Source organism: Eptesicus fuscus, chromosome 1 (assembly GCF_027574615.1).
Source record: "Eptesicus fuscus isolate TK198812 chromosome 1, DD_ASM_mEF_20220401, whole genome shotgun sequence".
NCBI classification, from domain to species: domain Eukaryota; kingdom Metazoa; phylum Chordata; class Mammalia; order Chiroptera; family Vespertilionidae; genus Eptesicus; species Eptesicus fuscus.
The window spans coordinates 6,145,405-6,172,848 of record NC_072473.1 but is presented as its reverse complement, the minus strand read 5'-3'; the positions used below and the strand labels follow the sequence as shown (position 1 = coordinate 6,172,848).

General features: G+C 44.2%; 1 protein-coding gene across 1 annotated transcript; it reads left to right on the top strand.

Annotated features, from left to right (window-relative positions):
• The first annotated feature begins 2,747 nt into the window (after positions 1-2,747).
• Positions 2,748-27,076, top strand: GEMIN8 (gem nuclear organelle associated protein 8). Its single transcript, XM_054715505.1, has 4 exons — positions 2,748-2,816; positions 13,436-13,480; positions 14,097-14,535; positions 26,678-27,076. The coding sequence occupies exons 2-4, from the start codon at positions 13,469-13,471 to the stop codon at positions 26,932-26,934; spliced, it is 708 nt and encodes a 235-aa protein (XP_054571480.1). The 5' UTR covers positions 2,748-2,816; positions 13,436-13,468; the 3' UTR covers positions 26,935-27,076.
• Positions 27,077-27,444: the final 368 nt, after the last annotated feature.

The window sequence follows — 27,444 nt, the reverse complement described above, 5'->3', positions numbered from 1 at the left end:
ATTGCTACAGGATGCCACTAGAACTCCAACCTTCTCCAGCCTCCATTTCAGAATCCAGTTTCTCACTCACCCTGATCCCTCTATCCCTCTCCCTTCCTCTCTGTAAAAAATCAATAAAATATATATTTTTTGAAATGTCTTGTTCACCACTGTATATCCGGTAAATAAATACCACTGTCCGATAGGCATTTATAAATACATAATGCATGCCACATATATAATTGTAAATGTCCTACTAGCCATGTTAAAGAGGTAGAGGGGAAGGGCACGTAAGAATAGAGCCACGGTTGTTTGATAATTACTCACCTTACTAGCTATAGATGAGAAGTTTCCTTACAGACCCTGGGAAGCTGGAGGATGAAACAAAGCTGAAAAAAGATACTAGTAAGATGCCTGATGAGTCCATTACTCAGAAAAGAAATACATTTTGAGAACAGACCAAGGACAGGACAGCTCTGATTGGTTGCTGTACCCAGACCCCTGACCCCGCCTCTGGTTGTTTTTCTCAGGAAGGCTGACCATTCTCTATCCCCCAGGCTGAGCCATTTGTAACATCATAGATTAGCTACCTTGTTATCGGACTTTGAGCTCCTGCAGGCCTGACTACAGACCCTATCCTCCCCTTTCCACATTACACTTGCAGCTCGCAGCTGCAGGTAGCTATCTTCTCCCTCCTGTGCACATAACCAGCCAAAAGTGAGGGGCGAGGGGCGGGGCTCTGAGCAGAATTTCCAGGGTAACCATTGCTCTCCCATACTGCCTGCATTATTGGAATAAACACTCATATATGACTCAACCCTGTCTCTGCTTAATTTGGCTCAAGTAGTGACAGGTGGCCTGGGACCCATTGTGTCCAGTTTCAAAATAAAAAGATCATTTAATTTTAATCATACAATTTATTTTACCTAAATAGTCCTTCCCTAACATGCTCTATTAAAAAATGAGGTTTTTAGCCTTGGCCCGTGTTGCTCATTGGTTAGTGTTGGCCTGTACACCTAAAGGTTGCTGGTTCGATTCCCAGTCATGAGCACATGCCTAGGTTGCAGGTTCAATCCCCAGCCCCAGTCTGGGTGGGTGCGTTCAGGAGGCAACGAATAGAGTGTCTCTCTTATATGGATGTTTCTCTCTCTCTCCCCCCTCCCACCCTCTCTTCCACTCTCTCTAAAAATCAATGAAAAAAAAAAAAATAACCTCATGCCGAAACCGGTTTGGCTCAGTGGATGGAGTGTCGGCCTGCAGACTGAAAGGTCCCAGGTTCGATTCCGGTCAAGGGCATGTACCTTGGTTGCAGGCACATCCCCAGTAGGGGGTTGTGCAGGAGGCAGCTGATCGATGTTTCTCTATCATCGATGTTTCTAACTCTCTATCCCTCTCTCTTCCTCTCTGTAAAAAATCAATAAAATATATTAAAAAAAATAAATAAATAACCTCAGGTGAGGATTAACAAAAAAAAATTGAGATTTTTATATTTTCTTATATTAATTCTTCAAAACCCTCTGTGTAAGTTACTCTTACAGCACATCTCAATTCAGCTACCACATTCCAAGCTGTGAATAGCCACATGTGTTGACTGGCTACAGTGGACAGTGCAGATATAAAATAATACTTGAAAATAACTGTAGTAGGCATGCAGTACATCTTTGTTAAAGTTAATATTCTTCTGTGCCACGTGATTCTTCAATGGTTCAAGAATGGCATGGTAATAACGTCCACGCCATTCATTTAGCCTCCCTTAGCCATCTCCTTGTATGAGGCATTTGTTTCCAGTGTTTACTTCTTAAAATAATTCTGCAGTGAGCATCCAGTTTTCATGTTTTCCCTTGGAATACATTCCCAGATGTGAAAATTCTAAGACTAGAGTATGCTCCCTTTTAGGGCTCTTGCCACATTTTGCCAAGTTACCCCAGAAAAAAATACGCCTCCTACACTTCGAGTGGTTTACATTGGTTATTAATGATTTCTCTGCGATACTAACAGGGCAAGAATTGCTGGTAACGATTGTGATAAAAATAATGTTAATAGGCACTATATGTTTGCTCTACCGCACCAGGCACTGCGCCCTAGGTATTTTTCACACACGTTATGGGACAGGACCTGAGGCACAGGGACGTCAATAAACTAAGCGCTAGAATTGCGCTCAAAATAGCCCTTCCCTAACATGCTCTATTAAAAAATGAGGTTTTTAGCCTTGGCCCGTGTTGCTCATTGGTTAGAGTGTTGGCCTGTGCACCTAAAGGTTGCTGGTTCGATTCCCAGGCATGAGCACATGCCTAGGTTGCAGGTTCAACCCCCAGCCCCAGTCTGGGTGGGTGCGTTCAGGAGGCAACCAATAGAGTGTCTCTCTTATATGGATGTTTCTCTCTCTCTCCGGATGACTATTCCCAAAGCCGGGCGGTTTTCCCCTGAGCCTCGACCACCCTCCCTTGAGAAGAGCGAAATATCTAAAGCCATGAACTATTGGGGGGGTCGGGGGCCGCGCAAAAACCACCTTCGCCTGCCCCCACCCCTGCTACACCGGCCCACGCGGTCCGAGTCCCCGCCCTAGCGCCGCGACCGGGGTGCGTTCCCACCGCCCCCTCAGCCGCTCCCACGTTCAACTCGAAGGGCGGACCCTTCTTGGCGCCGCCCCGCAGCCAGCGCGGTGCGGAACGCGGTGCGGAAGTGGCGTCACCGCGGCGTGGGCGGGACTTCCGGCGCTCGGGGCGGCGAATCGGAAGCTCACGTCTAGTCGCGTGGCGGTAGCTCCGCCCACTCGCCACCCGGGGAAGTCGGTCGCTGCCGCCCACCGCCCAGGACCTGCCAGCTGGGAGCCCGAGGTGACTCCGGGGACGGCTGGGTTTTCTCTGGGAGGGGAAGCGGAGCCCGGCTTCCTCTGCGGCCCCGAGAGCCGAGGGCCGGGCTGTCACGTTGTCGCAGTCATTGTCCCGCGGGGAAAGGTGGAGCCAGAGGCCCGAGAGATTCCTAGCTCATTGCTGGTTTTTTGTGATGAGGGGCTGGTTGCAGACCTCTCCGCTGGCACGTGCATCAGAATCACTGGGTGACTTCAGAATGCTGATGCACGGGCCCCCATTCCAGATCAGTTACACTCGAATCCCTAGAAGTAGGGCCCAGGCATCGGTATTTTTATTTAAGTTCCCCGTTGTGATTCGGATGTGCCAGGAACATTGTGATAAGCTAGATCTGGAAGGGGAATTCGGACTGCCCGTCCAGCCCAGTATCTAAACATCAGGTCGCCCGGGGCAGCCTTCTTCTTGGAGGGATGAGGAGGATATTGGTCCATCTCCTTAAAAAATTGGGTTTTCTTTCTTTTCTCTCGCACTTTGACCTCTGGGAAGTCGGGGGTGTAAGTGGAAGTTATCTGGAGAACATTTGTGTGCGTGCACCTTACCCGTGGAGATGGAGAATGCCTTTGCGCTTTTTTCTTACTCAGTAGTTAAATTAAACCGGTAGCCAACGAAGTACCCTTTAGCTTTGAAATCCAGAGAGTTCCTTGGTACAAACCAGTGGGTTCTGAACAATTTTTTTTTTCAGAAATGATTTTTAAAGTTATTTCACAGGCTAGGTTCTGGATTCCGCTGTCTTGCACCTGAAGTCAGAACAGCATTACTCGAAAGTCCAGACTAAAGATTCATAACACAAATAAGACTTCTGGGGCTATTTACTCTCAACATACAATGTGTACTTATATAGTTTATAAAATTAACAGTTCCTTTGGGGTGGCAATGCAAACAGAAAATTGTATATTTTGAAAGATTGTTAGTAACTTTGGATGGGCATCGCTGAAGGCAAGTTCACTGTAAGGTGTGCAAATCTGTGTGTGCTCCTTGCTCTGCTGGGAAACTATATAAAGTAACGCTCCAGAGAGAACTTCTCATTCTAAAACTTGGACAGAGGGTGAAAGATTATTGTACCTTTTAGGGTCCACCATTGAAGGACAATGTGAGATGAGAGGGATGGGGGAAATGGGACATGTAGGCTGGAGTTTGCAGAGTTTTCAAACTAGCTACAGAGCTCCTGGAACTACTGATCTACAATAGGAAATCCAGCTGCAGGACAGAGAAAAAAGTGAAGAATGTATAACTATAGTTGGTCAAATAAATTGAAAATATCTTTTATTTTTAAATATATTTTATTGTTTTTTTTTACAGAGAGGAAGGGAGAGGGATATAGAGTTAGGAACATCGATGAGGGAGAAACATTGATCAGCTGCCTCCTGCACACCTCCTACTGGGGATGTGCCCGCAACCAAGGTACCTTCCCTTGACCGGAATCGAACCTGGGACCCTTCAGTCCACAGACCGACGTTCTATCCACTGAGCCAAACCGGTTTCGGCTGAGAATACCTTTGAAAACATTATTTAAATAACTTACGCTTTCTGAAAAAAAATTGGAGCTTTATGATAAAGTCAGAGTTATTTGAGTGACTAGCTACTCAGTGATTTTAGAGAGGGTAGAGGTAGGAGGAAAGCGTGTTATCAGGAAATGACGATCCCAATAGCATCCAAGGAAAGGAAATATTAGCCATGATTTTTATGCTGGAAGAAAAATAGGAAATTTAAAAGAAGTAGATTGCCGAATCCATGCCTGCAGGTAGTTGATTAAACATCCAAATGAGGGGGGCATAATGAATGCTGTACACATTCAGAAAAGAGAGATCAACATGAAATCACCGTGTATGTATTTATAGAAGTAAAGTTTGAAATAAGGCTCCTGAAATCTGCTGATGGTCTTAACCACTTTTAAACTAGCCATGGGCGTTGCTGGTAGGCTCTGCACTTGTATTACCTGCCTGTTCAACACTTATCCTTTATGATCACACTAGGTTTTTTTACTGCATGAAGGATATACTTACAGTGAAGAGATCTTACTGTTTCTTCTTATGAGTTGTATTATTATGTCCCCAGTTATCCCAGTTTTCAGCTCTCTTATTGCCTGTTGTGTTTATGAGTCTGAGGGTAACTTCTCTTTGGGTGTCCTCATATTTCACTTGTGATTCTGACGTTAGTCGCATGGGGATTTGGTGAACTTTTCTTTTATTTATTTATTTATTTATTTTTACATATGTGTCCTTATTCCCCCATTACCCTCCGGTCCCTCACTAATGCCCCACCCCCCTGTTGTCTGTGTCCATTGATTAGGCTCATATGCATGCACACAAGTCCCTTGGTTGATCTCTCCCCCTTACTCCCACCGACCCCCACCTTCCCTGAGGTTTGACGTTCTGATCGACGTTTCTCAGTCTCTGGATCTGTTTTTGTTCATCAGTTTATACTGTTCATTATATTCCACAAATGAGTGAGATCATGTGATGTTTATCTTTCTCTGCCTGGCTTATTTCACTTAGCATAATGCTCTCCAGTTCCATCCATGCTGTTGCAAATGGTAAGAACTTCTTTTTTACTGCAGCGTAGTATTCCATTGTGTAGATGTAGCACCGTTTTTAATCCACTCATCTGGTGATGGGCACTTAGGCTGTTTCCAAATCTTAGCTATGGTGAATTGTGCTGCTATGAACATAGGGGTGCATATATCCTTTCTGATTGGTGTTTCTAGTTTCTTGGGATATATTCCTAGAAGTGGGATCACTGGGTCAAATGGGAGTTCCATTTTTAGTTTTTTTGAGGAAACTCCATACTGTTCTCCACAGTGGCTGCACCAGTCTGCATTCCCACCAGCAGTGCACGAGGATTCCTTTTTCTCTGCATCCTCGCCAACATTTGTCATTTGTTGATTTGTTGATGATAGCCATTCTGACAGGTGTGAGATGGTACCGCATTGTTGTTTTGATTTGCATCTCTCAGGTGATTAGTGACTTTGAGTATGTTTTCATATGTCTCTTGGCCTTCCTTCTGTCTTCTTTCAAAAAGTGTCTATTTAGGTCAGTTGCCCATTTTTTGATTGGGTTTTTTATCTTCTTTTTGTTAAGTTGTATGAGTTCCCTGTAAATGTTGGAGATTAAACCCTTATCGTTGATATCTTTGGCAAATATGTTCTCCCATGCAGTGGGCTTTCTTGTTGTTTTATTGATGGTTTCCGTTGCTGTGCAAAAGCTTTTTATTTTGATGTAGTCCCATTTGTTTATTTTCTCTTTAGTTTTCATTGCCCTAGGAGCAGTATCAATGAAGAAGTTCCTCGGCATATGTCTGAGATTTCCCTGCCTGTGGATTCCTCTAGTATTTTTATGGTTCCCTGTCTTATGTTTAAGTCCTTTGTCCATTTTGAGTTTATTTTTGTGTATGGTGTAAGTTGGTGGTCTAGTTTCATTTTTTGGCATGTATCTGTCCAATTTTCCCAACACCATTTGGTGAACTTTTAAATAAATCCATTCACAAATCCATCACTCTTGCTGACAAATTAAACGATGCTATTCTGTGGGTAGACTGTTATCCACGTTAAAAAGAATTCATTGCATCATTTCTGTCTTCCTCCTTCCCCCAGCCTATGTTTCTTTGTGACATTACTTACTGCAACATCCGGAAGACTGTAAACTGGGGTTTGGGGGTGAGGGAATAAGGAAATAAAACTGCTTGTGGGCTCCCTTGCCTATGGGTGGCTGTTAGGGACAGAAAGGTGTGGCCTTGCTGAACTCGGAAGCCTATATGCTTGTGGGAGGCCTGTGTCTGAGAGGTGGAGCTTGGGCTGTGGAGGGTAGAAGACCATTCAGACTTGAAGTCCAAAGCACTGAGCAGGGACCATGCAAAGCCACAGGAGGGAGCCAGATGAACTTGCCAGCCTTACTAGCTGCTGGGGAGAGGGCAGGAAACAGTGCTCTCAAAAAAACCTCATTGTGTTACTTCTCTTAGGTGAGGAGGTTCCTACCAGTGTGTGTTATTGGAAGTCGTCCACTCCGATAGGGTTATTACGGCATACACAGAGATTCCTTAGAACCGCATGACTCAATTTATGTAATTCAGATTTCTCACCATATCTTCGTTTATTATGAACAATCTCCAGCAGACACTCCCCCTCCTTCCTTTTGCCTTGTAATGAAGGCCTAATTAGATCCTGAAATTATCTCATTGACTCAGAGAATCAGATCCGAGGGAGCTTTATAGGAATGGTACAACTTTCAGGACTTTAACCAGCATAACTTATTTAATGACTGCCTTTTTTGTGTATTCCTATGCAAAAATCAAAGCAGGTGAGTTTTCGTTGATTTAATTTTCAGAATTCTAGTGGGAAAGGAAGGCAGAGAGGAAAATCCAGTTACAGATTTATCGTTTTGAGGGAAATTTGTGCTCTTATTTTTTTTTATCTGGTTGCTATGACACACCCTAGATCCTATATTTATAAGAATATAAATGTACAAGGAAAAGAAGATGTACAATGCCGCATTACTTATTTGTGAAATTTTCAAAATCACTTGATGGAAGTAGTCACAGTGTGTCCATTGAAAACTACAAAGCTCTTGTCTGTTGTTATTCATGTATATTTATGCATTTAAACATGTCTTTTCCAGGATAAGCAGATTCAGTGAAGAATGAGTGCATTTTTCAAGAAAGGCTTTATAGGAAAATAGATTGTTGAAGACTCAGAGGCACTGTCTTGTCTGTGGGTCTCGGCAGTGTTCAGTGAATGACCTCAATGCTGTATTTATTCCTTCCTTCTCTCATGGCTGAGGACAGACAATGAATTCGGTCTCTGTACTTGCCAGGGCTCAGCTGGGTAGTGACTATTATGCCATTGTACTCACGGGGGAGGGCTGCCCGGTTGGTAGTGCTGTGGATCCCGGCCTGCCCTGACATTACCAATCTCTTTTCTTTCAGCTGCATCATCCCATCAGTCCACAAAATGTGCTATGATAGAGTAGGAGACACTCCTAGGGAGGTAGGGAATGGAAGAGAAAATTAAAGACCACTGACAAGGCATCTAAGTCTGCTGCAACCATAAGCTTTCTTTCCTTTGAAATGGTAGTGGTGTCTGATGGTGGCGCTGCCATAATGTCTGGAATTATTTTAATGTTGGCCTTTCAGAAACGCAGGTGTTTTTATTCAGTTCTGAAGCACTGTGCGTAGAAAGAATAACCAGCTTTGAAAAGTTGACAGGACCCTTCCCTTGGGAGCTAACTGGTGCAGCTAGCAGGGAAGGATGCGGATTCCTTCTTCCAGTGATAAGACAGTGAGAACTCTCCCTGCTTCCCCGTCCTTGTTGGGCCACTGTCTCGCTCACGGCAGCTGGTAGAGTGTTCATCAGAAATCCTGGCACTGCATGTGCATTCTTAAGTCCTGTTGATGGATACTGTTTTTGCAGGAGTTTAAGGTGTTTTTTTTTTCTTAATTAAGTCTTTAAATGTCTATGTAGATCTTTAAGAAGTGATTCAAGTTGCTTATTTAGTCATGGAGGGGATTCTTTTATTCCAAATATTAGGAACTGGTCACCAACACTGGGGTTGATCATAATCCCAGTTCTCTTGCTTCCACTCGTCTTATTTCAAGTTTAAGTGTGAGAATCCGAAGTTTTTCCAGTGATTTCCAAGTGGAAAGTGAGGAACAATAAGGATGCTCAGCATATTGAGGGCAGTATCTTAATGATGTATGCACATAAAATAGGTGGGCAAATGATGGCCCACAGCCATGGTTGGCAAACTGCGGCTCTCGAGCCACATGCGGCTCTTTGGCCCCTTGAGTGTGGCTCTTCCACAAAATACCACGGCCTGAGCGAGTCTATTTTGAAGAAGTGGCATTAGAAGAAGTTTAAGTTTAAAAAATCTGGCTCTCCAAAGAAATTTCAATCGTTGTACTGTTGATATTTGGCTCTGTTGACTAATGAGTTTGCTGACCACTGGCCCACAGCTTTTCTGTTGTACTGCACACGAGCTAAAGATGGTGTTTACATTTTTAAAGGGTTGTTCTTTTCAATTGAAAAAAGAGACTGTATGTAGCCCATAAGCCCAAAATCTTTACTATTTGACCCTTTACAAAAAAAAAGTTGCTGCCATAAAATACCAAGAGTAATACTGGAAATAGTGAGCTAATCCTATATAATAAAGAGCTAATATGCTAAGGAGACCAAACAACAGAACGACCATCCAGACAACCGTCTGGATAATCTTCCGGATGAAGCCAGGGCTGTAAGGGGCTCTGAGGGCCGGCCAAGGCAGCCGGGGCTTGCAAGGGCTGAGCCCCTTGCACAAATTTTGTGCATTGGGCCTCTAGTCTATACTAATAAAAGGGTAATATGCTAATGATACTGGACATACTTCCAGAAAAAGCCACGGTGGCAGGGGCCGAGGCAGAGGCAGTTAGGGGTGACCAGGCCAGCAGGGGAGGGCAGTTGAGGGCAACCAGGCAGGCAGATAGGTGAGTGGTTAGGAGCCAGCAGTCCCAGATTATGAGAGGGATGTCCGACTGCCAGTTTAGGCCCGATCCCTGAGGGGTCCCGGAATGAAGAGGGTGCAGGCTGGGCTGAGGGACCTCCCCCCGCCCCCGCCATGCACGAATTTCATGCACTGGGCCTCTAGTAATAATAATAAAGCTCTATGCAAGCTGGTATTCCTTTTTATGTGTTTTTCTATCCTTTATCTGATTTAATTTTTCAGAGATTGATTAATTTGTCATTCTCAGGAACTATTTTTAAGCAACTATCTGTAGGATTTTAGGAATCTTACAAATAAGATGTAAGAGGATATTATACATAGGTTTTGGAATTTGAGGGGAGGGGAATAATAAAGCCAAGGATGAAATTAGCATATTTGACATACAGCCCCAGGCCTCTGAACTTGCTGGAGGATGGCAGCAGATGTGATTGTGAATGTCCTAGTGTCTGTCCATACCAATGCAGAAAGCACAGACTAAGATTGAGGACAAAGTTGCCTGTATCCCATCATTAATATAAATTCCTCTTTTCTGTCAACAGGGCCAAATATCAACAGTACAACGATTGAAATTTCTTTTGAGAGCCACATTTTTTAAACTTAAACCATATAGGTAGGTACATTGTTATTAACTTAATTAGGGTACTCCTAAGCTGGCCTTTGCTAAAAACTCAAGGGGCCAAAGAGCCGCATGTGGCTCGCGAGCCGCAGTTTGCCGACCACTGGTCTAGTGCTTCAGCTGATTCGTTGGTGTACTTAGAAATAGGCGGCACACTGGGCTGAATCAGAGCTGCTTCTGCTTCAAATGCTGAAATCGGCTTTCTTCGATCATCTCAGCTCATTGTCCTGGTGTCTGCCTTGCAGAAGTGGTCAGTGTACCTTGCATGATCTCTAAAGCAGTGTACCATGGCGGCCCTTCTCTCGAATTATTTGTTGAATTAAAGGCATAAATAAGTAATCTCTCCTCAAATTAGTGCTGCCCCCTTCTTTTTAATCACAGCCACTGACATTTAGCAGCCTGGTGAGCATGATGGATTACACTTGAACTTCTCAAGCAGTTGCCTACTTTATCACATCTGCCTACACTTCTCACTCTGCAAAGTGGAGCCTCTCGGACACCATCTCGTGCATTTTCAGATTATTGGTACTGCTACTTTAAAGCCAGGCTGGATTGTCCCAATTCTAAATAAAGGCAGGCTTTTCTGAGGTCTATAGTAGTGTTCAGTGACAATAATGTTTATTACATATTCGAGGCTGTCAGTTTGGGATAAGTACTATTCACATTAATCTGGTTCTTAGTATGTTTTTTTAATATATTTTATTGATTTTTTACAGAGAGGAAGGGAGAGGGATAGAGAGTTAGAAACATCGATGGGAGAGAAGCATCGATCAGCTGCCTCCTGCACACCCCCTACTGGGGATGTGCCCGCAACCAAGGTACATGCCCTTGACCGGAATCGAACCTAGGACCTTTCAGTCCACAGGCCGACGCTCTGTCCACTGAGCCAAACCGATTAGGGCCTAAGTATGTTTTTTAAGGCTAGAAGTCTGGATTCAAAACGCTTACTCTTCAGAAGATATGCAGATGTCTCCTCGATTTTTCTAACTTAATTCCTAGGCTACTTGTGAATCTCTAAAACAAATTTGATTAAGACACACATGGAGTTCGCTTTAATGCCATTAGGTGCTGCAGGCTCTCAGAGGGCGATTCGGGTGTCAGTGATAGACAGATGAAAACTGGCTGCAGGTAATTAGCACTTAAAGGCTGCACCTTCCAGTTTAGCACTCAAACGGGCACTGATTTCTGCCATAATTTCATTTTGGGTTCGTTTTACTTCTCTGGGTGGTTAGCCCCTGAATTGTATTGACTGTTTTAGATTTCTTCAGTAGCCTGTAAAGCACATAGCAGTTAGCCAGGTTTTCAGATAATGGCTCATGTTTTACTAGGAAACCTTTAAATTCTACTTTAACTGGTTAACTGCCACAATATGGTCCGCCGCTTGCATCTATAGACGCTTATGGCGTACAAATGGTTAAGAGTAATGTGGACTGAATGTGCACTTACATTTTCACTGCATCTGTTAACCTTTTTCCCATTTACATTCACTGCATATGTGTGTGTTTCTGAATTTAGAACAGTGAACAGAAGTGTGGGTTATCTGCCGAAACCGGTTTGGCTCAGTGGATAGAGCGTCAGCCTGCGGACTGAAGGGTCCCAGGTTCGATTCCGGTCAAGGGCATGTACCTTGGTTGCGGGCACATCCCCAGTAGGGAGTGTGCAGGAGGCAGCTGATCGATGTTTCTAACTCTCTATCCCTCTCTCTTCCTCTCTGTAAAAAAATCAATAAAATATATTTTTAAAAAAAGAAAAGAAGTGTGGGTTATGTTTAAGATAAATTTACAGGAGGTCATGTCAGCCCTCTTGGAAATACCCTATTTGAAAGCTTATTATATTTAAAAAGAATGCAAATTATTCTCCTTTAGGTTAAATCTTAAAAGAAGTGGTCATTTTACCATCTCAATTTCAACATTACCCATAGTGAAACATCTGATCGAGATTACAAAATAAGTCAATTTTATTTTTTAAGGCTTGGAGATTTTTTAATTCTATTCTGTTATTGAGTGAAGTTAGGAAAAATAGGACTCTTTCAGTATCTGATTTCTAAAGTTTCAACTCCTAATTAACTGCTTAGCAACACATTGTGTTAGTGGTTTCGTCTAACTACAGTGGTCGGCAAACTCATTAGTCAACAGAGCCAAATATCAACAGTACAACGATTGAAATTTCTTTTGAGAGCCAAATTTTTTAAACTGAAACTTCTTCTAACGCCACTTCTTCAAAATAGACTCGCCCAGGCCATGGTATTTTGTGGAAGAGCCACACTCAAGGGGCCAAAGAGCCGCATGTGGCTCGCGAGCCGCAGTTTGCCGACCACAGGTCTAACAGATGCTTAAATGCTCATGCATTTTAGGGTATTATTTTTTTGTTTAACTTTTTAAAGTACATTCTGATATAGATTGTCATTTTAGTAGCTCTGAACTCGTGAGCAGAAGGAAAAATATTACATAAGTCTGTTTTACATAGGTTGTAAAAGGTGCAGATTGAACTTTACCTTTAGGTATTTCCTGTCATATCAGTAAGTCACGAGCACTGAAGTAGTGGGGAAAGGAGCAAATCCGGGCCGAGCAAGGCTGTTGGGCAAAGGCATTCTGCATGGTGGCTCCGGGAAGAGCCTCCATGGAAGTTTCTCCTCCTGCAAAAGGGCGGAGTGATGTCACACGCTGGCTGAGAGGTGCTTATCACAACCCAAACCAAAATAAGGTCCATTGAGGGGACTTAAAGAGCAGGGTACAACCCAGGCTGGAAGATGTCTTATTCAGAAGGGCTTTCCCAAGACCCAACAAAGGTTTCTGGTGAGTTGGCAAGAGGAACTCTATTCTATTCAAGTCTCAGGGACATGCAAGTTTAATTTAAATAGACATTGGCATGAGTTAAGAATTGGTACATAAAATAAGAGCTGTCAACTTTAGTTCATACTCTATATATTTCATATACATACTAACTACTATTTACATGGTTATTTTCAATAGGGAATCAAGTTCTGTTGTTAAATCTCTATGTCATTGCACTTTAAGGTAGTGACCTTTATGCTACCGGGGGCATCTTGCGTGTGTTTCAATAGGGCTGGTGTAGAGTACAGCTTGGGGCATACTGTCAATAATATTGCGATAACTATGCACGGTGCCAGGTGGACACTGGAAATATCAGGGGGAACACTTTGTAAAGTACATAATTGCCTAATCACTCTGCTGTACACCTGAAACCAATACAAAAATAATACTGCAAAGTAAACTGTAATTGAAAAACAAAAATTAGGGAAACCAGTACTTGAAAAGTGGAGTGTCCCTTGAGCCACTTAATCATACCTCAGGAGATCCCTCCTTTTCAGACCACAAGGTCATGCCCAGGTGCCAGGGTCCCGTGGTGGTAAGTTGCGTGAAGACTAGGCATGGTACTGGGCAAGAGGCACCCTATGAGAAGCTGCTTGGCAAACTACAAAATAGCCATGAACATCACATACCTATCCTGACCAGATGTTCCCTGTGCTTGGTCTTTCCTAGTTCCCGTGCCCATTTGGACTTTCACAATCAGAGATGGCAGCAAAGGTAAGATTTTTTTTTTAACTTCTAAGAGAAAAAGGTAAATTTTAGTCTTTAAAATCTTGGTGTTCTCATTCCATGATGGAGAAGACCAAAGAAATACATCAGAAATGAAAAAAGCACCACTGGGTGCGTTGCTCAACATCTTTGTCCCCGGCACTGAGGAATAGGCTGGGCCAGCAGGCATTTAGGGGGTAGAGAGGGAGGAGACCAGAAAACATGCCATTTCATTAGTCCATGTGGTTCTTGGCAGGCCATTTCAAACTGGGAACTAGTTGCTTAACTACAGTGGCTAGAAAGGGCGAAGGTGATAGATGTCCAGTCCTTATCTCTCCCTGCATCCTGTCTAAAAATGATCATTATTAGCTTGTGTCCCACTTTTTTACAGCCATAACGTTAAGCTAATTATCCTGTGCATACCTCATGTACACATACTTCAGGGCAGGTGTGCATACACTCAATTTCCACTGTGGGCATGGACCTGTCATACCCTCTTTGGCCAGCCGCATCCTAAAGTAGAGTAGGTTTTTAGTAGATACTCAATAGATTTGTGTTGATAAGTTGATTAAACATCTTGAGGATGAATTGTGATGCCTAGCCTACACCTCCCTTTATTTTGTAGACGACATCATCGGAAACTACTGTGCCTTGGTCCTGTCATCCAGTATATGCAAGATACTGGCAACATTATTATCAAGCAATGGCTTGGATGCGAAGCCACCAGAATGCCTATCGGAAGGCCGTGGAGTCTTATTTCAGTTCCCCCTGGTACTTCACTCCAGGAGGTCTTCCCCAGGGCTTTTATGCTCACAAAGGTAGAGCCCCTCAGTCCTTCTATGACCATCACTTGTCCTCCCAGGACTCCCACTGCGGTTATTCACATTCTCCAAGGTCTGGGCAGCGTCCTCCTGAAAGCACGAGCGAAGACCAATCTTGGACCACAGAAGAGGAGGCGGAGACCGACTCAGAGGATGAGGTGGAGTATGACCTGAGCAACATGGAGATCACCGAGGAGCTCCGCCAGTACTTCGCAGAGACGGAGAGGCACAGGGAGGAGCGGCGTAAGTGCAGAGCTGCCTTCACATGCTCCCTTGCCTTGCCCTGCATTCTGCAGTTTTATCGCCCCCAATCTATACATTTTTCTAACTCCTCAACTGGGTGCAGATACTATTCCAAACCCAATCACAGGCCTGGAAAAGCCATGGTGACATTGCACCTCAATTATGTTAGTTTCCAGAGCTATTTTTATGTAGGACTTTCTTTTTAGTTCTAGAACAAAGCTTAACCCAGTAGTATTTCTAACGTTTAATGAATGTTAGAGACTCCGCCAGATGGAGTGTGCATATGCGTGTGCGTACATGTGTGCACGCATGTGTTCCCTAATCTACACTATAGTCCCTCGAGGTACTAAACCCATTTTACAAATGAGGAAAGTGCACCTTTAGAAGGTTATTTGGCTTATTCCATGGTACACAACTAATAATTTGCTATCAGGAATCAAACCAAGGTCTGCCTGACTCCAATTCCTGTGCTCCTTGCTCATGCACAAACTTAGGGATTGGGTTTTGTACCTAAGACAACTGGGTTCCTAAAATACTGTTGCCAACTCATTGGTACACGGCTCTGAGCCTTCCCTGGTACTGCAGACCTGCCCTTTCTTAAATATTAAGCTCCCTACCCTCAAAGTAGAGATCAGTCTGAACCTAAATAGAACAAAATGCCTAGTACTTACTTAAATTTTCCGATTTGATCCTGCATTGAGACTGTCTTCCCAGGGGTTAGAGAATTGTGATAATGGTCTTATATCTTCAGTCAGAAAGCAGGGATTTTCTTTTTTAAGTTTCTGACTACAGAGAACTATAACTGCTTTTGGTGCTCTCCTTACTATTGAAGTTATCAGATCACTTACATTTTAAGTGTCTCTAATAAATATACAAATATCTGTTATTTTCTATTATAATCAGTAGCCAGTCTCAATATTGTTTATATTGAGTTCTAATTATATGACAGTTTGCCTATCATGTTTAGTAAACAGAAACATGGATGTCTGGGAAGAGTTTCATTTCCATTTTGAATGATCATATTTTCATATTGATGGCCTAGCATTTATTGATCTAGAAACTGAGCTTTGTATAAAGCGTCACGCCCTTTAGTGTCTTTGCCCGTCATTCTTCCTTCTCTAAACTATTCATTCAGGTGTGTTTTTTTACTTCCCTTCTTTCGATTAAACTGTTGACTTCTTTGGTGTGCATTAGAAAGTATATCCAAAGAAGTATTTTTAAAACAGCACTTACAATACACATAGAATACATTTCTTTCCTTGAGCTCCAAGAAGGAAGTCTACCTTTTTTCAAAATACGTACAAAATAACCATTTGATGTGTGAGGGAGAGGAGGCATTGGCCCATGTCCACATTTGGTTGGAATGCTGTTTGTTACTTTTGAAAAGGAAAATATGATGATGGTGGAGCTTATTTCTGTTGTCCTTACCAGAAGATGTTTTTTCCCCAAGAGATTGATAATTTTACGATGAAAGTTGCAATTAAGGATGAGAGCAAACCCAGTTATTGGAGAGGCCATTTTGACTTATCTGCTAATCTACACTAATAAAAGAGAAAGATGCAAATTGACCGTACTTTCATGACGCCCACCAGCCAATCAGGAGTGAGTGTGCAAATTAACCCAATAAAGATGGCGGGTAAATTTGCATACACAGGCGCCAAGTGGCCGGGGGCGGTGTGGGACGCAGGTGATGCACACCGCCCCAGCCGCGCGCAGGGCCTCTGGGCAGCGTGGGAAGGCGAGGCCGGAGCGGAAAGGCGGGGCCGGCAGCCAAAGAAAGAAAGGCCCATTCTTGCACAAATCTTCGTACATTGGGCTTCTAATGTAAAATAAACCTGATACAGTTATTCAATAAAAAAATAGATATGAATGAAATGAACAGAAAATAATGAAATGTGTTCTTCCAGGGTGAGCAGTTCAGTTACAGATATGGTTAAGAACTATCCTCGTTCCTTCCTCTTGCCTTTGTCAGAATCCTAGGTAGGTTAAAAAAAAGTAATGAAAATTATCTGCTACATTGAGCCTGGCACTTAATATTATTTTAAATGAACGAGTAAAGTATTTTGTTATTAATTATGAGCCTTAAATCAGAGGTGTTGAAATCTTACCCCACAAAGTGCTAAACTTGCTATGGTTCTGTGAGACATTTTACAAAGTGAGCTAGGCTTGGAATGCTGTATGAACTTGATGAACTTCATTTTTTTGGTTGATAGTATTCCTAAGTCATCTTCATTCAAGGCTCCAAATTGCACTGTTGTCATTGCTGTTATGGGTTGAGTTGTGTCCCTTAAATAAGATATATTGGAATCCCAACCCCCACCTCCCCAAACCCTGGACCTCAGGATGGAACCTTATTTGGAGATAGGGCCTTTATAGAAATAATCAAGTTCAAATGAGGTCATTAGGATGGGCCCTGACCCAGTGTGACTGATGTATTTGTAAAAAAGGGGACCCCTGGACACAGACACACCCAGGGAGAACGCCAGGTGGAGACGGGAGTTGTGCTGCCACCAGGCAAGGAACTACCAGGAACTAGGAGAGAGGCCGCGACAGATCCTTCCCCAGCACCTTCCCTGCCGAGGGGGCACGGCCCTCCCCACCCTTGAGCTCGGACTTCTGACCTCCAGAACCGAGACCGAACATGCCCATTGTGCTGAGCCACCAGGTTTTGTGCTCTGTAATGGCGGCCCTAGGAAAATGTACAGTTGCCCTGAGAGAATTGTCTTTTTTCCCAAATGCAGTCCAGGAGGGGGACATAAAGGGAACTGGAAAGGTCTTACCATCTCTGTGAAGAAAATGGGGTGTATGTTTGCTTTCCCATGATCTAGAGAGCAAACCAACAAAAACAGGAGCTTTGGCCAGCTGGAGTGGCTCAGTGGTTGAGCGTCGACCTATGAACCAGGTGGTGAGGGTTCAATTCCTAGTCAGGGCACATGCCCAGGTTGTGGGCTCGATCCCCAGTGTGGGGCATGCAGGAGGCAGCTGATCAATAATTCTCTCGCATCATTGATGTTTCTATCTCTCTCCCTCTCCCTTCCCCTCTGAAATCAATAAAAATATATTTTAAAAGGGAAGTTTATGAAAACCCTTACGACCTTCATCCTTAACCTTATTCCCCAGTATTTACATTATTATTGGTAACACTAGAGGCCCTATGCACGAAATTCGTGCAAGAGTAGGCCTTCGCAGCTGCCTCAATCACTCCCTCGCAGCCACAGCAACTGCCTCAATTCCAAGGCTGCAGTCCCAGCTTTGTCTAGAAGGTTGTCTGGAAGAAGGTTGTTCCCCTGTTCGCAGTTCAGTCGATTTGCATATTATGCTTTTATTATTATAGATTATACAGAGGCAGCTATGGCAGAACCACTCAAGTCACAGGGTTCCACCACATAGTAGCTAGAGATTCTTAACCTCTTGGGGGCCACCTGCCCTAACCTTTCTGTGCCTCAGTCTCCTCAGCTGTGAAATGGGGATCCTAATTAATGGGGTGGTAATTATGAAGATTAAATGAGATAAGAGAAAAGTTAGAGAACAATGCTTGGTACAAACTCAGTGCCCAAGAAATGTTACTTGTCATGGTTAGTTGCTAATAACTCATCTTTGATTGTGGATTATTAACTATAAACTGGTTTTATTCAGGTAACTGTCCTGCTTAGTGCTTGATTCAGATTCTGTATATATTTGAGAAAGTTGCTCTCTGACTTCCAAAAAGTCATATATTTCTGCTCTAGGCAGCACTTACCAAACTCTTAAATTGATCACAATATTTAATAATTAAATATTCAAAACATAAAAGAAATAAATTTGGGTGTCTTGTCAAATTTAGTCTCTAACACAATTTAGTCCATGTAGTCATTAACACAACTTTTAGTTCTGTTGCCAGGACATTCTTGCTCGACATAACTTACTAAAGTAAAATACTTGGGCCAGAAAAACGAACCCACCCCCCATTACTAATAACAGCACTGAACACATTGAGATGCCACTTCTTTGTGCTTTTTAAAATGTGTACTTGTAGCAAAATTCAAAACTACTTGCCCTAGCGTCTCTGCTCTGCTTTTGTGTCCTGCAGTCTGCCCTGAAAGCATTATGAAGTCCCCGAGAGGCGTGAGAATTGTCTGGCGAGGGTGAGAATCTCACTGCTAAAGCCTTGGTCCCTTAGAAGTAGCTGTCAGGGCTTGGCCCTGCACCCCCAATAACAAAATAATGGGCAGTGGTTCACCGGCATTCTTTTTTTCACCAGCACTTTTGGTGAAATCCGCATATAGGATGAATACGCATTCCTTGGAGCAGTAATGAATGATGGAATTCAGATGTAAGTGATTTGCATGCCCAGGGTGCTTTCCAGTCCGTTGCCTTCACTAGAAACAGTGGCGGTTTAGTCCTGTACACAGTCGGGAAATGCTTCATAAAGCGGTAAGGGACCTGCGTAGTGTGAATACTTGCTTGAAGTTGTTTTGTCTTGCTCTTTGAACCGCTAGAAGCTACTTCATCATTAAGGGCAAATTCAACTCTGAATATGAATCATTTAGAGAACACAGAATTTTATAAACTCTTACCAGCAAGGGAAAACGTAGCTCAACTTGATTTAGCTTTTCATCCGCTGAATCTTGTTTAATATTTTCTTAGGATAAAATCCTTCAGACGAGACAGCATGTTCTTGCCTGTGGTTACTACTCTTCCAGCTAGTCTCTAATTTACCATATTTCGATGATAAGAGCAAAAAAAAAAAAAAAGGATAAAGAACTTTTGTGCAGTGGGAACAGGCATGCTTTTGATTATGTCCTCATTTCCAAATGAGATGTTTCCATTATTTAAAACTTCAGTGGTAACATTACTTACAGGAAACTAGACAGTTGTGAAGTTTGAAAGGTCAGCTGTGTTCTCACCTACTTCTTAGGGAAAATCTTTATTGTTAGGTTAAGAAAAGTATCATTTTTTTAGGCATAAATAACCATCGATTGCGACTGCAAGGGTATAGTCCTGATTCTTCGAGGGAAAATGCGTGCCAGTTATCATTCCCCATAGAGAAGAAAGCCCTTCGAAACAAACACTGCCCCTGTTGTCTCCGGCTTCAGCCAGTCAGATGGTTATCACGTGTTTTGGGGCTAGTTGGTGGGTCAAAGCAGGGACCTGTTCGCAAAGAGCAAACCCAGTTAAATCAAAGGGAAGAGGAGATAAATCAAATTAAAAATGACACCTACAAGAGCCATCTATGGTGTGGTCCATGGTTACTTTTGCAAATGAGGGTAGAGCCAGTGACCCTGGTGGTCAGAGGAGGAGCTCCACAGGGTAATTGTGGGCAGCTGGAATGTGCTTTAGGCTTTGAGGGATGGGGTCAATTGGGAATGAGAGAAAGGAAAAGGGGGTAAGGCCACCCCCAGTTAGCACACAAAGTGCTATTCTTATCAAAGGGTCCAGATGTGTTCTTCACACATTTGATGGGAACATCTGCTCCATTGGATTGCGTCTACCTGAGTAAGGAGGTTTAGACTCTGTCAGTTGGCTGGAACCCTATCTGGTTGGTCCCCCTTCCATCCACCCTCTATGGAAAACAAAGGATATAGCGAAGGTTACAGCCCTGTAGTTAGTGAGCCATTGTGGTTTAATCAATGAGACTCAAGTGTGGAATAATACTGATTGAGCATAATCCCGCCTCGCGTGTGTTTCATCTAGTCCAGCTGTTCAGACATGCATAAAGCCAATCAGTGAGAAAAAACACGCAAAAGGCAGGAGAAAAGTGGAAGGGAGGGATGGAAATGCACTTTTATTCTAAAAGTAGGAATGGTGGTTGTCCACTGGCTTGTATTTGTCATGGAGTGAGGGATGTGGGGTGAGGATGGCAGACCCATCAGAAATGGCTCCAGATCTGCACCTGTGTCTGGGTGTATTGCTGACAAGTCAGAAAGGGGGCATTCATGATCTAAAACAAGTCTGTGCTTTCACTCGGTTGTGCTCTAAGATCATTAATTCTAGCAACGTAGCAGAGAATATAATCAGAAAGACATGCTAATGCTGAAAAAAATGAGGGAAAATAACATTCTTCAGCACTCATTTGTCTTAGTGTTTTGTCCTCCAAAATGTTCTGCCTATGGGCTAATAATTTGTGGAATAATGAATGCATGTTTCCCTGTTCCGTGGGCTTCTCTGGGGTCCAAGTCATTTCCCATGATTTTTTTTCCTTTATGGACATAAGTCTCTATTGGCAATATCATGTAAATCTATAGACTCAAGCAAAAAATATCACCATTCTATATCCTAAACCCAGATGAATCCAGTACAGTTTCTCCTTAATAGTATAATACTGACTGCTTTTCTTGTTTTAACCCTATGTATATATTACCCCTGTAACAGTTTCCCAGGGATGCTAACAAATTACCACCAACTGGATGGCTTAGACCAACAGAAATTTATTCTCACAGTTCTAGAGCCCAGAAGTGCAAGATCAGGGTATTGGCAGGACCACACTCCCTCCAGAGTCTCCTGGGCTTTGTTTCTTCCAGCTTCTTCTGGCTCCTGGCGTTTGGTGGCTTGTGGCAGCATAGTTCCAACCCATGCCTCCAGGTGTACATGGTTTTATCCCTGTGTCTCTATGTGTCCTTCTCTACTTCACCCTCATTGGATAGGGTCCACCCTAATCCAGTATGATCTCATCTCCACCCTTCCCTTAATCACATCTGCAAAGATGCTATCCTATCTAATAAAGGAGTAATATGCTGATTGACCATCACTGCAACACACAATATAGCTGCCCCATGTGGTCAAAGATCCTGCCCCCATGTGGACACAAGATGGCCAGCAGGAGAAGGCAGTTGGGAGGCACCCGGCCTGCAAGGGAGGGCAGTTGGAGGTGATCAACCCTGCAGGAGAGGGCAGTTAGGGGTGACCAGGCCAGCAGAGGAGGGAAGTTGGGGGCAAACAGGCTGGCAGAGGAGTGGTTAGGGGGTGATCAGGCTAGCAGGCAGAAGCGGTTAGGGAAGGCAGGCAGGCAAGCAGTTGGGAGCCAGCAGTCCTGGATTGTGAGAGGGATCCCAGATTGGAGAGGGTAGAGGCTGGGCTGAGGGACAATCCCCCTCCGTGCACGAATTTCGTGCACCGGGCTTCTAGTTCTATATATAAAAGCCTAATATGCAGTGTCTCCTCGGGAGTTCAACTGGGAGACCGGGAGTTCAATCACTCACTATGATGTGCACAGAGCAAAGGAAGGCCCTGGCCGGCAGCTGACAGCTGGGGAAGCGGGGGGCCCAGCCAGCAGCCGGAAGGCCCCGATTGGCCCTGATCGCTGGCCTGGCCTAGGGACCCTGCCTGTGCATGAATTTCGTGTACTGGGCCTCTAGTTTCCAAATAAGATCATATTCGGAGGTTCCAGGGAGATGTGAATTTTGGGAGGACGTTAGTCAACCCACTACAACCCTGTTTTGTTTTGTTTTTTAAATATATTTTATTGATTTTTTACAGAGAGGAAGAGAGAGGGATAGAGAGTTAGAAACATCAATGAGAGAGAAACATTGATCAGCTGCCTCCTGCACACCTCCTACTGGGGATGTGCCCGCAACCAAGGTACATGCCCTTGACCGGAATCGAACCTGGGACCCTTGAGTCCGTAGGCCGACGCTCTATCCACTGTGCCAAACCGGTTTCAGCTACAACCCTGTTTTAAAGCTGGAATATAAAAAGAGTATGATTTTTTTATTATTGATTTTTTACAGAGTGGAAGAGAGAGGGATAGAGAGTTAGAAACATCGATGAGAGAGAAACATCGATCAGCTGCCTCTTGCACACCCCCTACTGGGGATGTGCCCGCAACCAAGGTACATGCCCTTGACCGGAATCGAACCTGGGACCCTTGAGTCCGCAGGCCGATGCTCTATCCACTGAGCCAAACCGGTTTCGGCGTATGATTTGTATTCAAACAAATTCCCATGACCAAATATCCTACAAGAAAAAACCTCTTGTAACATCGAGTCCCACAGCTGTTTCCAGTAAAAATGACCCACCTCTCCGCAGCAAGGCACCTGTTCAGTCTGTCTGAGGTGTGACGTTCCCCTTCTCTGCTTCAGTCAGCTGATTCTCCATCTGCTTGGATAAGCCCTCACCTTGTTTTGACAGGAAGAAAAACTAGTGACTGAGAATCCTTCTCAGTGGGAAGAAGGAAGCAACAAATAGAAAACAGAATCAGAATAAGGCTTGTTTGATCCCCTAGGTCAGCGGTCGGCAAACTCCTTAGTCAACAGAGCCAAATATCAATAGGACAACGATTGAAATTTCTTTGGAGAGCCACATTTTTTAAACTTAAACTTCTTCTAACGCCACTTCTTCAAAATAGACTCGCCCAGGCCGTGGTATTTTGTGGAAGAGCCACACTCAAGGGGCCAAAGAGCCGCATGTGGCTCGTGAGCCGCAGTTTGCCGACTACGGACCTAGGTCAGTAAAGCACTTTCAGCCAGTCTGAGGGTATTTGGTTTAAGCTGGCTGGTTTTCAAATCTGTAGTCCAGCCTTGGAACATTTTTCTTCATTGTGTGAGTAAGCGGAGGTGAAGTGACTCAAATGTAAGGAAACAAGATCAGTCCCCAACCCTGGCTCTTCCCTCAGCCTCTCCCCTAGAGGCTCTGAGGTTCTATTGTAGGGGAGCTCCACCCAGCACCTTTTGTGATTTCAGCATCTGTTTCTCTCTCTCTCTCTGGGTTGTCATCATTTTTCTTTAACAGCATCTGGAAGAAACAGTTGTTTACAGAAAAATAATGTATGGCCTTTGTCCATACTTTCTCTCAACGATCATTTCCTGAGCACCTGCTGTGTGTCAGGCATTGTGTCCTCCTGGGACTGGGGGTAGAGGTAAAAAAAGGCAACAGGGACCCTCCCCCTTCCTGCCCCTTAAATCCATGCAGGAAACCCGGAAACTTAGACTTCTTGTGGGCAGGGAGGGAACAGAGTTGGGCCTTAAGTTTTCTTGAGGAAGGCTGGGTGGGAAGGAGCTGCAAGTAGAGAACAGAGCAGAGGACTGTCTTTTATTCTTACAATGTGTGAACTCACTTTGTTAAGAACTAAAACCCAGTGGTGGCAACCCATGAGCCGAGTTCAAACTTGGAAAGTTGCACAGGCTTCATAGACTGCCAGCTAGGGTTGCTTTGTGTGAACAGTATTTCATCCCCAGATATCAACAGTAAGAAAATGTCTCTAGACCCCTAGCCACTTTGGCATGTCAGCCTGTAGACTGAAGGGTCCCGGGTTCGATTCCAGTCAAGAGCACATGCCCAGGTTGTGGGCTCGATCCCCAGTGGGGGGCGTGCAGGAGGCAGCCAATCCATGATTCTCTCTCATCATGGATGTTTCTCTCTCCCTCTCCCTTCCTCTCTGAAATCAATAAAAATATATTCATTTTTATAAAAGAAAATGTCTCTCAACATAGAATTATGACACCAATTTAATATTGGTAAGACAGTTTTTGTCAGAAGAGTAGCAGAAAGAAGCATAATTATAACCATGCTAAATTATAAGGAAAAGAAAACTCTAGATGCAAAAGTAAGAAGGTTAAATTCACATATCCTAACAGCAGAGAGCAACACTTACTAAGATAGCGAGGAGTCCAGTGTTTATTCAAACTTCTAAACTCAGAGACTTCGATTTAGACAGGAAGTGGAACATCTGTTGTGTCACTTAATCTGTTGAGAAGGCTGATGATAGTCTAGGGACAAACTTGAGAGTGAAAGGACTGTGGCCTGGGAATCTCTGTCCTCTAGATGTAGAGGCTCGGAGGCCCCAGCAGACCCACATGGGATTGTGTCCTGCAGGCCAACAACAAAAGGAGAGCCCAAGGATGGGTAATGGGGCCAAGGCTCTCCCAGGTGGGACTCTCTTCCCTGGCTAATGGGGAAATGCCAGGCCTTCAGAGGAGTAGTCCTTCAGAGGCAGGGTGGGGAATAGATTTTAAACACCCATGAGGACTGGACAACTTACATCCTGATGTTTCAAACTTCTCAGCAAGCCTGAGAATGAGAAACAAATGCTTGTTGACCTCCCATTCATTTCCATATTAGGTCAGTATTTTGGTTTAGGTCTGCGTTTCACAGTAAGTCAATGATATCTTTTCCCTGGATAAGGTAACAGGGATATGGTCTTCATTTTGACATTCGTTTGGCATATCAGTGCATTGCTTCCTTATGTGAAAATGAACTGCAGATGTGCTAAGATAGAAATGGCCACATTTTTAATAATGTTTCCAAGTTTATAAAACTCTTCCCGCCTAGTCCAAGGTGTCATTTATAAAGAACAGGATTTATGAGCGGGACTGTGCATAGCCATATAAACATCTTTCTGTGCACACTTGGTTCCCTCACTTTTGTCCCTCCTGGCGACCCATATTAACCTTTCTTTCTGCTGCTTTTAACCAGAAAAGAATGGTTTATGGTGTTGTTTTATCCCCTACAACCATCTTCACTCCTTATTTGGTAGCATTTCTCTTGGTAGCAACAATAGCTACAGATGGATGCGTTCTGCTATCAATTTATGTTCTTGACCATCGCTTACAAAAATCTATGTAATAGGCTAAATTTTACCTTCTGCAGCATTGTTTTGCTGATATTTTATGCTCTTATTTACATAAGAATAAAAGTTATATTAGTACTTGTTATAATAAAAAAATAGAGAGGGGGAGAATAAATTGAATACATATTTCTTGCTTTATAAGAACCATTTATTTATTCATTCATTCATTTACTTTAAATCTTCACCCGAGGAAGTGTTTATTGATTTTAGAGGAATTGGGAGAGAGAGACAGAGAGGCAGACAGACATTAATGTGAGGGAGAAACCTCAATCGGTTGCCTCCCATAGACGCCCGGACCGGGGATCGAACCCACAACCTGGGGATGTACCCCAACTGGGGATTGAACCTGAAACCATTTTGGTGTATGGGGTGATGCTCCAACCGAGTCACCCAGCCGGGGTAAGAACTCATTTAAATTAATAGGAATGAAAACATACACTGAGTAGCCAAATTATTAGGATCTCTGAACACATAATAATCTGGCCACTCAGTATATGTATATATATATATATATATATATATATATATATACACACACACACACACACACACATATATACACACACATATATACACACACACACACATATTAGAGGCCCAGTGCATGAATTCGTGCATGGGTGGGGTCCGGCCAGCTTGGCCAAGGGGAAGGGACGTGGGTGGTTGGCTGGCCTGCCTGCTGGTCAAACTCCTGGTCGAGGGGACAGTTTGCATATTAGCCTTTTATTATGTAGGATATACACTGAGTGGCCAGATTATTACGTCACAGTTCAGAGATCATACTAATCTGGCCACTCAGTGTATAACGATGGCACTTGAAATGGAGCCTAAGCCAACCTGAGCAGTGAAAAGTCAGATCCCATAGCGAGGACATAGACACCCGGCCAAGTGGCCGATGGTGTTAGGTGTTCATAGCATCAGCCTGCACACCGAAGTTATCTCTACCTCCTTACCTCTTTAGCTTTGTTAATGTAGCAGGAAGATTAGACCACAGAGGGTTCCCATCCATTCGCAGAATTCCCCTTGTTCGGCCCGCGTACCTTTGGCAAGTGTTCAATCACTTGACCTCCTGTTGGCTGATAAGTGTGTTTTAGATGCATGGAAGGAAGAGTCATGGTGGCCATTGCTCTTTCTGGATTACCTAAATTCAGTTTTTCTGCCACCACCTCTCCCGTGGTGGAGAGTACTTCTCGCAACACTGGCCTTTCCAGGAAGCCCTGCCTGTCCCTGCAGGCCTGGTTCGGTGTTTAAAACCCAGCGAGCCCCGGCTGCCCTTCCTGGTTGGGCAAGATGTGAGCTGGCTGCTGGCTGAGGAGAGGAGCCCAGGTGTTCTCAGGGCTGCTTGCAGATGTTGGGTGGTTTGGGGTGGCGCATTTCCTTGTGGCTTGTTGCTATTTCTCTCGGCGTACAGCCCCCTGGTGAGGGAACAAGGAGCTTCATAACGAGGTAGTGCCTTAGAATCCAGAGAACATCTCAGCCGGCACAGCTGGGCGTGGCTTCAGTGTGAAAGGGAAAGCGAAGGGACTTGGGGGACTGCCCCCCCGTTGCACGTCTGGCAACCTGAATTCACCCCAGTTGACCGTGTTGGCTTGTTCTCAGGGCAGCAGCAGCAGCTGGACGCGCAGCGCCTGGAGGACTATGTGAACGCCGACCACGACCTGTATTACAAGACGCGCCGCTCCATGGAGCCCCCCTCCGAGAGCCCCAGCGAGCGGCGCCAGGCCGAGATGAAGCGCTTGTACGGGGACAGCGCGGCCAAGATCCAGGCCATGGAGGCCGCCGTGCAGCTGAGCTTTAACAAGCACTTTGACCGGAAGCGGCCCAAGTACTGGCCGGTCATCCCGCTGAAGTTCTGAGTCCTGGGCCCTGGGCCCCCAGCCATCACCCCTTTCCGCTGGGATTTGCTCCTTCAACTGCTTATGTGCATTTTTCTCAGGGAAAGGGGACTTTGTCCTGAGAAATCAGCATGTTCACCAAAGTGCCAGTGGGCCCGTCATGTGCGGGGGGCGGAGGGGGGGGGTGGAGGGAGGATGAAGGGAGGGGGGGAGGGGCAGGGAGGGGGGAAGATAATCTTATATAATAAAGAGCTAACATGCTAATTATTTTTTGATTTTTTAATATGCTAATTAGACTGAATAGCCCAACGACCTTCCAGATGAAGCCCAGGCTGCGAGGGCCGAGCCCCTTACACGAATTTTGTGCATCGGGCCTCTAGTGTAAAATAGCAGATTTTTTTAAGCAGCAGGACATGTACTGTTGCCTGCTTGCATTTTGACATAAAATGATCATTTCATATGCGTTACACTGTTCAGTCCATTGAAGTTCTCACTTAGAGATACTGCCTAGGTTTTTGTCTTTTTCTGCTT

Excerpts from the sequence above, each read along its gene's own strand:
- GEMIN8 (XM_054715505.1), top strand. Across the intron at positions 14,536-26,677 it reads GAGGCACAGGGAGGAGCGGC|GGCAGCAGCAGCAGCTGGAC; the intron begins GTAAGTGCAGAG and ends GCTTGTTCTCAG.